General features: G+C 19.1%; 4 protein-coding genes across 4 annotated transcripts in view; 3 read left to right on the top strand and 1 right to left on the bottom strand.

The window, feature by feature from the left end:
• Positions 1-1,057: 1,057 nt before the first annotated feature.
• Positions 1,058-2,698, top strand: PGSY75_1323500 (plasmepsin V; the record flags this gene model as incomplete). The annotated part of the gene is made up of 1 exon (XM_018787296.1): positions 1,058-2,698. The coding sequence occupies one exon, from the start codon at positions 1,058-1,060 to the stop codon at positions 2,696-2,698; it is 1,641 nt and encodes a 546-aa protein (XP_018640038.1).
• Positions 2,699-4,347: 1,649 nt separating this feature from the next.
• Positions 4,348-5,604, top strand: PGSY75_1323600 (hypothetical protein; the record flags this gene model as incomplete). Its single annotated transcript, XM_018787297.1, has 1 exon — positions 4,348-5,604. The coding sequence occupies one exon, from the start codon at positions 4,348-4,350 to the stop codon at positions 5,602-5,604; it is 1,257 nt and encodes a 418-aa protein (XP_018640039.1).
• A 2,175-nt stretch (positions 5,605-7,779) lies between these two features.
• PGSY75_1323700 (glideosome associated protein with multiple membrane spans 1) lies at positions 7,780-9,093 on the top strand (the record flags this gene model as incomplete). Its single annotated transcript, XM_018787298.1, has 3 exons — positions 7,780-8,093; positions 8,234-8,295; positions 8,558-9,093. 3 exons carry the CDS (start codon positions 7,780-7,782, stop codon positions 9,091-9,093), a joined length of 912 nt encoding a protein of 303 aa, XP_018640040.1.
• A 786-nt stretch (positions 9,094-9,879) lies between these two features.
• Positions 9,880-12,208, bottom strand: part of PGSY75_1323800 (putative vacuolar protein sorting-associated protein 52) — a gene marked incomplete at both ends in the record, with an annotated part of 3,422 nt that continues 1,093 nt past the window's right edge. The window contains one exon of the mRNA XM_018787299.1: positions 9,880-12,208. This exon is cut by the window's right edge and continues 1,093 nt beyond it. Coding sequence (XP_018640041.1) covers positions 9,880-12,208 — 2,329 coding nt within the window.

Below are 12,208 nucleotides of genomic sequence, written 5' to 3' on the forward strand. Positions count from 1 at the left end.
ATAAAAATATAATAATAATTTTAAAATTTGAAGTTTTATCTTTTTATGGTTACAAATAAAAAAAAATATATATTTTTATTTTTATGTATGAATATGACAAAGTTATTTTTTTTTGTAGTACATGAAATATATCATTCAAACAATAAGAATGAGTAAAAAAAAAAAAAAAAAAAAAAAAAAAAAATACATACATATATATATATATATATATTTATTTATTTTATCCTTTTGAAAGTTAATATACATTTGAAAGCATTTGTATGAAAATATATATATTTGTTTATAATTTATTTTATATTCATTAACATCCATACATATTTTAAAACATATTTATTACTTTTTTTTTCCTGTGTTTATTGTATTTTTTTATTGTGTGTAATTTTTTTAAATCACATATATATATATATATATATATATATATTTATTTATTTATTTATTTATTTATATATATATATATTTTTTTTTTTTTTTTAAATATGATATGATCTAAGCTACGTATATCTTTTATATTAATAAAAAAAATAAAAATTAACATAAAAATATAAATATACCCAAAAAGACATTAATTCGTGTAACATATATAAACTATGTAGAATATAAACAACTTAAAAAGTGGACAATGGATAGAAATAAATACAAATATAAAAAGGAAAAAAAAAAAAAAAAAAAAAAAAGAGAAGAAACATATTTTTATTTATTAACTTTATTTATTTTTTTTTTTTATGTCTGATTTGTTCTATTAAATATAAAGTTTATATGATAATACAGAACATTTTTTTTTTTTTGTAAAATAAATGTATATATATATATATATATATTGAGATATATTTATATATATATATGTTAGCTAGCCAAAAAAAACATGACATTTTTTATTATTTGAAAAAAAATCATATTATTTTTTACAAACTTTTTTATTTTTTTATTCATTTAATTTTCATAGTAGGTTAAATAAGTACCACATATAAGCACACATATAAAATATATAAAAAATATAAAAAATATATATATATATATATATATATTTATTTATTTATACAACTGAACGAAAAAAAAAATGAATAATTATTTTTTAAGGAAAGAAAATTTTTTTGTTTTGTTTTGTTTTGTTTTTGTGAGTATCTTTTTTGTATTAAATGTAAGAGTAATAAAATGTAATAAGATTGAAAATGTAATTAATAATGTGGATAGTATTTCTTCAGATTTTTATAAATATAAATTATATGGTGATATAGATGAATATGCATATTATTTTCTAGATCTAGATATAGGGAATCCATCCCAAAGAATATCTTTAATTCTAGATACAGGTTCTTCTTCTTTAAGTTTTCCATGTAGTGGTTGTAAAGATTGTGGGATTCATATGGAGAAACCATATAATTTGAATTATTCAAAAACATCATCTATTTTATATTGTAATAATAATAATTGTCCTTATGGTTTAAAATGTGTAGGAAATAAATGTGAATATCTTCAATCATATTGTGAAGGGTCTCAAATATATGGTTTTTATTTTTCAGATATTGTCACTTTAGCATCTTATAATAATAAAAAAAAAATATCCTTTGAAAAATTAATGGGATGTCATATGCATGAAGAGAGTTTATTTTTACATCAACAAGCTACAGGAGTTCTAGGTTTTAGCTTGACGAAACCGAATGGAGTTCCAACATTTGTTGACTTACTTTTTAAACATACTCCTTCCTTAAGACCAATATATTCTATATGTGTGTCTGAGCATGGAGGGGAATTAATCATAGGTGGTTATGAACCGGAGTATTTTTTGTCCAAAGAAAAGGAGAAACAAAAAATTGAAAAGTCAAATCATAATAATAATAATAATAATAATAAAAATAATGATGATATGAATAATTCCAAAGATGCTAGTGTATCTAATAATGTTGAAGATATCGTGTGGCAAGCTATTACTAGAAAATATTACTATTACATAAAAATATATGGGTTAGATATATATGGCACTAATATTATGGATAAAAAAGAATTAGATATGTTAGTTGATTCAGGTAGTACATTTACACATATTCCAGAAAATATTTATAACCAAATAAATTATTATCTAGATATTTTATGTATACAAGATATGACTAATGTATATGAAATAAATAAAAGATTAAAAATAACAAACAAGTCATTAAATAAACCATTAGTATATTTTGAGGATTTTAATACAGCATTAAAAAATATTATTCAAAACGAAAATTTATGTATTAAAATTGTGGATGGAGTACAATGTTGGAAAAGTTTAGAACACTTACCAAATTTATATATTACTTTGTCGAATAATTATAAAATGTTATGGAAACCAAGTTCCTATCTATATAAAAAAGAAACTTTCTGGTGTAAAGGATTAGAAAAACAAGTTAATAATAAACCTATTCTAGGATTAACCTTTTTTAAAAATAAACAAGTTATTTTTGATTTACAACAAAATCAAATTGCATTTGTAGAATCCAAATGCCCATCTCATTTAACAACATCAAGACCAAGAACATTTAATGAATATAGAGAAAAAGAAAATATCTTCTTAAAAGTTTCATTTTTTAATTTATATAGTTTATGGCTATTATTCGCATTAACTATACTCTTATCTCTAATTCTTTATGTAAGAAAAATTTTCTACATGGATTATTTTCCATTGAATGACCAAAATAAATCTCACACACAACAATCAACATAAAAACGTTCAAATCATCAAATGATAAAAAAAAAAAAATATATATATATGTATATTTTTTTTTATATGTGTATATATGTTCCCCTTCTAAATGCACACATTTTATTCATACATCCATATCTATGATGTGGTCAATGCAAGACCTTATTTGAACCTTTTGTTTTTTTCCTTAATAAATTAAAAGAATATATAAATATCATCATTCCATATAATATTGTTTATGTGATTTTATTTTATTTTTTTATTTATTTATAATTTCATATTTTTTTTTTTGTATTTATTAATATATAATATATAATATTTAATATATAATATTTAATATTGTCAAAATTTTATATATCTTATGTTCCTTTTGATAGTAACCAAAAGAAAAAAGAAAAAAATAAAATAAAATAAATTCATGATATAATGTATCATTTATATACATATATATATTATATATATATATTATATATACCTTTGTATATTTTCAATTTTTCTTTTTTTTTTTTTTTTTTGTTAAGTATTCGTTTTATTAAATAAACAAAAAATATTTAAATAAAATGTTAAAAATTTTTAAATATTAAAAAATGTAAAATAAATAAAATGACATAGTACAAATAATTAATATATATATATTATATATCTATGTGTAACTATTTTATTATTCTTATATTTTATTTCCAATTTGTTCTTTTATTATTCATGGACAAACTAGCCAAAATGGAAAAAAAAAAAAAAAAAAAAAAAAAATATGAACATTCAGAATATTTTACTCTTCTTTTTAATAATTACATGTTCTTAAATAGGCATATACAAATTATCATAAAAATAAAAAAATTTATAAAACAATAAGAAATATTATTTCAATATATATATATATATATATATATATATGTAATGCCTTTTTTGGTGAATAACGAATTATTCTTTTTATTTATCTATAACTTTTTCTAAACGAAAAACTTCCTTGTTGTAGAATTTTACTTATAAAAATGGTTTTCTCCAATATGAAATTATTAAAAAAAATAAAATATTTATAAGATCCAAAGAGAACAATAATTCACACGTACATTTGTATATATTAATAATAATAAATTGTAACAAGGTATCTATTTTTAATTTTTTTTTTTTTTTTTAAATAGTACACATATATATATATATATATATATATATATATATTACATATAAATATATTTTTTTTAATATTTTTATAGTTTCAAAATATATTTGAAAGCCTTATAGTAAGAATATAATATACAACTCTAGAAATTTATTAAAGGAACATTAAAAAATAAATAAAAATGAGAACTATACAAAAATTTTATACATATGGAAAAATAAATAAACAAAATATATTTATATATATATATATATATATATATGTTTATATATATTTAATTGTTTATTTATATGAAAATTCTAATTATTATTACTCTATTATTTTTTTAATATATAATAAACACAATTTGGAAATGTAAAACATAACGGAAATAATTTTGACCTTGTTCTTCATATTTTTTTGTTTTAATAGTTTATATTTGAATAATTTCAAATAATATATATATATATATATATATATTTTATTTATATATTAACATTTTGTGTATCCTATCGTCTTATCATTTCACAGTTAATTTTTTTTTTTTTTTTTTTTTTTTTTTTTTAACGATATGAAGAATCATACTGTTTTTTTCCTTTTCTTTTTTTTGGTACTTATTTTTTATATATTTCACATTGAGGGTATTTATTTAAACAAAAATTCTCTTACAAATGACAAAAACATTTTGATTTGTGATAATAGTATACATGGCAAATCAATCAAAAAAAATAATAAAAAAAAAACATCAGATATGCTTCCCTCCCATATGGAGCAAAGAATAAAAAATAAAAGTAAGACATTTTTTATAGATGGAGGAAAGAATTTGCATCTTTTTTCAAAAAAAAAAAGAAATATACATAATTCAAATGGAAATAAGGCAAGAAATTCAAATGTATTATATGCAGAAGATTATAAAATAAATTTAACAGAAAAACCATTAATTGAAGATGTACCTCGAAATGTTAAAGGAAGGATAAATGAATGGATAAATGAATTTGATGAAAATAATACTTTGGGGTTTTTTCCGATTTTATTAGAAGAAATGTCTAATGAACCATCACCTTTGCAAGTTGGATTTGAAGATTATATGCAGTTTAATGGAGAACATGTAGAAGAAATATTTAAAAATATGACACGAGAAGTTGTTATAAATGGAGAAAAGAAAAAAATATTTGGTATGTGTTTTTTTAATCATAAAACAGGAGTTCTAGCTCCTTTAGCTATATATGCAGAAATTAAAGATGTAACAAAGGTAGGTAATAATCTTGCTGTTAAAGGTTTAGTTAGAGGTCGTGTAATTATTGATGAAATTGTAAGTCAAGAACCATGTATTTTAGGTAAAATTTCACCTATAGAAGATAAAAAAGGTTTAGTTGAACCAGAAGAAAGTTTAAAAATTATAGATGAAATTATTAGAATACATACACAATGTTCCAATATGGAATCACAATTAATGGAACAACTCGATCAATCCTTTGCATCTATGAATATCAAATTAAGAAATGATTTAAAAGAATCTATTGATGCTAAATTAGAAAAATTCCAAATTGATCCATCAGATGTTGAACAAAGACAAGCATTCGTTCAAATGGCTTCTTTTGCTGCTTTCGATTTCCATCTTATGATTGTAGATAGATACGATGCTCTTATGTTACAGAATTCAGAAGATAGATTAAGATTTGTTAGAGATAAAATCAGGCAAAAACAAAAACAACTAGCCATCATTAAAAATACACCAAAAGATAAATTACATGAAATATTGCAACAAGTACAAAATCTAAAAAATCAAAATATGCAACCACCTAATTTTCCCAAAAATGCAAATTAATTTTTTTTTTTATAATAAAATGTATGGGTCAATAAATAAATTATAATCATGATAATATATATATATATATATATATATATATATATATATGTGTATTTATGTATGGGAATATTGTTCCCTATGAATAAATATTCATCCAATTATACCCTGCCCCCTAAAAAAAAAGCTCAAATATAAACATATATATTATATATATATGGCCATTTTATGTATTCCTTTCTTTTTTCTTTTTCTTTTTCTTTTTCTTTTTTTTTTTTTTTTTTGTTTTCAATATGTTATTTATTTAATTTAATTTATTTATGGATTTTTTTTATTTTTTATTTTTAAATAAAACATAATATTCAAACACATATTGTGTGTTTTTATTTTTTCAAGTCTTAATTTGTCTAATTTTAAATATATATGTACAAAATAATGTTCATATGGTTATGATACATTTTCATAGAAATATTACTATATGTGTATATGTGGACATACGAAAATATGTCTATATTTAGACAAAATCGTACAAGCACATCGGTGATGAAAATCAAAAACAATTATAGAAATAAAATCAGATTATTTGTGGTTGTTATATCTTTAAAATTGTATCTTTTTCTTTTAGAAAAAAAAAAAAAAAAAAAAAAAAAAGACCTGACAAAGTCAGAATATAATATATATATATATATATATATATATAATAGATGCTAAAATTTATACACACAAAAAATAATTTTCATTTAAGAAATTACAATGCACACATTTAGGTCTTTTATGTTTCTAATGATAATACGTTTATATGTATATATTCTTGTTAATGCCAAAAAGGAGTATTAAAATAGGTACACATAAAATATATATATATATATATAATATTATAAATAGGAATATAAAATAATTTTTATTTTTATTACAAATATACTACTTTTATATATGAATTTATATATTTTTTAATTTTCTATTAATATTATACATATTGTATATATATATATATATATATATATATGTATTATATTTCACCTTTAATATGTATACGCACCAGTATTGCATACCCACACTAATAATAGTAAAAATTATATAAATTGGCTTCAACGTTTCTATAAATATATGTGTAACAAATATATATGTATGTGTTATATATATGTATAATAATATAAATATATGAAAAAAAAAAAGAAAAAAAAATTTTTATGATTTAAATTATATATAAATATTATATATACACATTTGTTTGTATACACATATGTAAAAAGGACTTTCAAAAAAAAGGATAATTTTTTTTTCTTTTATTTTGGTTAATACATTATTATTTTATTTTTTGGAAAATATATATATAAAATAAGTAAAAATATTTAAGAACAAAAAAAAAAAAAAAAAAATGCACAGATATATAAAATTTCACAAATAGTATTATATTTATATATATATTATATATATTTACAAAAAACTAGCGCTATTGCGTGTATATATATTTTACTTTTGTAGATATTATATATATAAATATATATGTATGTATAATATATATATTATTATATGTATTTATGTATCCAAAAATATTTTTTACATTAGTGATTTTTGACTTTCGTCTATTTTATAAAAAAAAATTTAAATATATATATATAATATTTATATTTTTAGAAACACACATTAGAATAAAATTAAATATAATAATAATAAAAGAAAAAAAAAAAAAAAAAAAATACATGTAAATAAATAAATATATATATATATATATATATATTTTTAATTACATTTTAAATGAATCAAAATCAGTAAATATATATATATATATATTTTTACATAAATGAAAAAGTGGACAGAATAAATTATATATTTTTTATATATATTTGGAAAAAAGATGAAATAAAAAATTTCACATAATTATAAATATTTATAATGTGTGTATATATTTAGTAAAAAATTTGTCCGAATAAAATTAAATTTCATGTATTATAAATGAAATAATAATATAATATATATTATATATTTTCCGTTATACATACATATATATATATACTTACATTTATATGTTAAAACCGTTATATTTGATTTTCTTGATTTTTGCATTATATAAAAGTAAAGACACCATACCGTCAAATATATATATATATATATATATATATATATATAAATATATATATATATATATTGATTTATTTATATAATATTTATTCAATTTATATATTTTTGTGAAAAATGTTTTTTACTTATGTTGTAAGACCTGGGGAAGCACCAGAAGGACGTGGTCCTCAATTTGAGCCATTTTGGGATTTTTTTATGAATTTTAATTTACGTGTTGGATTTTTGATACAATTTATTTCTTATATATTATTAGTTGGTGCAATAACTATAATTGGAAAAAATCCTTTAGGAATATTAAACTTCTTGAGAGCATTACCAGGAAGTGTTGGTAATGCCCCTATGCCTTTGGTTCTTTTTAGTATAGGTGGATTTTTAATGGGTACTCTTCTCATCATGTCCTTTTTACAATTAACTGAGGATGATAGCAGGTGAACATAACATTCTTCATATTTATCACATCAAAAATGAAAATATTAATATATACAAAAATATATATATATATATATATATATATATATATATGTACATGTTTATATTATTTTTGGTATTTTCTTTTTTCCATTTGTAGCATTAAGCAATCCAGAGGTTACAGAGCAGGAACAAAATTTCTCTTACAAGCCACATCCATGGGTATATAAAAAAATAATATAATATATATATATATATATATATATATATATATATATATATATATATGTGTGTGTGTGTGCACATGTTTATATCATATTATTTTTTTATTTTTTATTTTTTATTCTTTATTTTTTATTTTTTATTCTTTATTTTTTATTTTTTATTTTTTATTCTTTATTTTTTATTCTTTATTTTTTATTTTTTATTCTTTATTTTTTATTCTTTATTTTTTATTTTTTATTTTTATTTTTTTTCCATTTAGGAACTGTATCATGGAGCTTGTCCCTTATATGCTTGATGGCCTCATCCTACTATTTTGATGACCCCTGGATGGAAGAGAAGATTGGTGCAGGTTCTTCATGGATATTATATTTTAGCTCCAGATTAATTGATGCATTTTGTTTATTTTTATATGGATCAGGATGTTTCTTTTTAGAAGTATATCATTCAGAAGGTGCAGGAGAAGCATGGGGATGGTTATGTGGAATGTGCTTTATAGCAACATCTTTTGTTGAAGTATTAGCATTAACATTATTTAATACAGCTTTGTTTAGTTCCTTAGATTGGTTCTATTGTTTATTTTTAGGATTAAGTCTTTTCTTTAGTGTTATTTGGGGATTATTATTTGAACCTATAAGTCATAGATACGATGTAAAATTAACACAAAGCGCCATGAGAAATGAATACTACAAATCACGAAATGCCATGGCTTATTATGGACCGGCTGTTGTTACTGCAAATGGAGAGCTTGACATAGAAGCATCTACAGAAAATATTGCAGCATGCAAACAATGTTAAAAATGGGCTACCCCTTGGAAGAATAAATATATAAACATATGTATATATATATATATAATTATATTTATGTTTATATTTATGTACCTACAAATTAACAAATTCAAAGAATATAGAAGAAAATTTTCATTTACCATATGAATAGTTTTTTTGGACTAGGGGTAACATATATCATATGAAAAGATTTATTGAAAAAATTAAATTTTCCAAAAAAATAAATCTGTATATATATATATATATATAAACATAATTTCTCTAAGTGTATTACGTCAATAATATATAATATATATATATATATATATATAATATATATATATATATATTATATATATATATATTTATATGTGATAAACTTAATTTCTATTTCTATTTCTTTTTCTTTTCCTTTTTCTTTTTTTTTTTTTGTGTGTGTGCAATTTTTAGCCATATTTATATTTTTTCTTTTCCTTCTTCCATCTTTTTTTTTTTTTTTTTTTTTTTTTTTTTTTTTTTTTTTTTTTTTTTTTTTCTTTGTAATTTTTCTATTAACTTTTTCATAAATTTTATAATATTTTATTAATCATTGTTTAATTTGATTCAATGTTAAAAGGTGGTACTAAGTAGATTTTTTCAAATTAAAAAAAATAAAATGAAATGAAATGAAATGAAATGAAAGATATATTAATGTTTACATAAAAATCAATTTATGAGTTAAAAAAAAAAAGATACAAAAAAAAAATTATATATATATATTTATATATTTATATTTATATTTATTTATTTCTTCATTTTTATTATATGTGCCGACCTTTAATTACTAACATTTTTTGTGTATTTCTTGATTTGTATCATGATAACATCAACAGATGGAAGATTTTGTATATATGGAGGTGGTTGTGTATTAGAAAAGATTTTTTTTGTTAATTGATAGAATCGTGTGAAATATAACAATATATTTGTATTTAATAATTTTAATATATTGAATGCATTATCAATATTTATAAATGAGTTAATAATATTATGTCTGATATTTTTAAATAATAATTTCCATTTTGTTGTAAATTCAATAGCTATATTTTCCATAGAATTAATATCAATATGTGATAAATAATAATTATCATCATCCAAATTATGATTGTTGTTATTGTAGTTTTTATATGTATCTTCTTTTATTGTATTAATAATATGTTCATGTTTGTTTACAAATAAGATGATATCTTTTATATATATATTTAATTCATATTCTATATAAGTTGTTATTTCTTTTTTCAATAATTTTTCAAACGTAGATATTTTCTCTTCTAATTTATTTTGTTTTAATATATAAATAACATAATAATAGTTATTAATATAAAATAATAATTTTTCTTTTGGACATAAAATTTCATCATTTAAACTTATTAATGTATTTATATAAGCTCCTTCTAAACTTGATATTAAATTATTAATTTTTTTATATTTTAAAAAATAATTATTTTTATCAAATATATTTCTATTATTTGTTCCTTCTGGAGGATTTTTACATTTCTCTTTCATACATACATTCTTATCATATTTTTTTTTTAAATTAGTATTCTCATTTGTATGTGAATAAATATTATTATAAAAAAGATTATCATCATTATTATTATTATTATTATGAATTTTATCACTCTCATCATCACAATTACTATGTTTATTTTTTTCAATATTTAAATTATTCATATTATTCACATTATTCACATTATTCACATTATTCACACTATTCACACTATTCACACTATTCACACTATTCACACTATTCATATTATTCATATTCGGGTCGTTTTTATTTTTTTCTTTGCTCTCATTACCTTTTACATCATTTACATTTTTATCATAACAATTTTTTATTATATGTCTTTTAAATTGTGCAGTGCATAATTTATTTTCATCAGATTGTTCATCCAACAAATTACATTCTTTCTCTTCATTGTAATTTTTTGTTTCCATCTCTACTTTGTCAATTTGATCTACCACATTGGTGTGATGATGATTTTTATTTTCTTTGAGATTTTTCTCTTCATGTTCCAAATTAATTTTTTGTCTATCTATTTTTTCTTTATAGTAAGTATCTATATCAAAACATAATTTAGATAATATAATTACTGAAGAATAAAAGTTTGTAAATTTTTTGGTAACACTATGTACTTCTTGTGTTTTAATATCAGTTGAAAGGTTAGGTGCATGTTTTGTTTCTTCTTGAATATTTACATGGGTATTTAAATTTTTATTATTTATATCATTTTGTTTAATATTCACAAGATGGGTTTTTTTATTTGGTTGTGATTTATTTATGGACATATTATTTGTAAGTGACGCGTCTGAATTATTGATACAATAATTATTAATATGATGATAATAAGGACTATCATCACTATTATGTTGGTTATCACTATTATCTCCATTTTTATTCTTCTTCTTATTATTATTATTATTATTTTCTTGATTTGTAGAATTATCAAAATTTTCAATTATCGAATTATTTATATGACATGTTTTATTTTGATAATGCTCAAGCGGATATATATTTGTCTTACCATCAGAATTTAATGGTATGTATTTTTTCTGATCTATTTTTTTTTTATTTAATGAATGAAGATTTTCTTGAACAATATAATATATTTTGTTCCATAAAAATGTTTGAATTTTTTGAATATACATATAAAGTGTTATAATATTTCTTCTATATATAATATATGAATAATAGAGATTCATGATATATATACAAAATAAAGATATAACATCATATGTTTCTATTGTGTAATAATAAATAAAATCGAAACAAAGTGATATAGTCTTTGAATATATCTCTAAGAATAACATATCAGGTGATTCATAATCTTTAAAAAAATTCAATATAAAATAATATTCTAAAGACCCCGTGTCAAAAAATAATTTATTTATTGATTTGTATATTTCTTCAAATGGATACATTAAATTATCTGTATCTGAAATTAAAAATACTGGATATTCTGTATTTATATTCTCTTCAAAAGTTTCTTCATCACTTGTTCTATTATTATTATGATGAATATAACTATAATTATTATTATAATTATTAATAATAATACTATCATTATTATTATTACTACTACTACTACTATTATTATTAATATCA

The sequence above is a fragment of the Plasmodium gaboni genome, chromosome 13 (assembly GCF_001602025.1).
Source record: "Plasmodium gaboni strain SY75 chromosome 13, whole genome shotgun sequence".
Lineage (NCBI taxonomy): Eukaryota > Apicomplexa > Aconoidasida > Haemosporida > Plasmodiidae > Plasmodium > Plasmodium gaboni.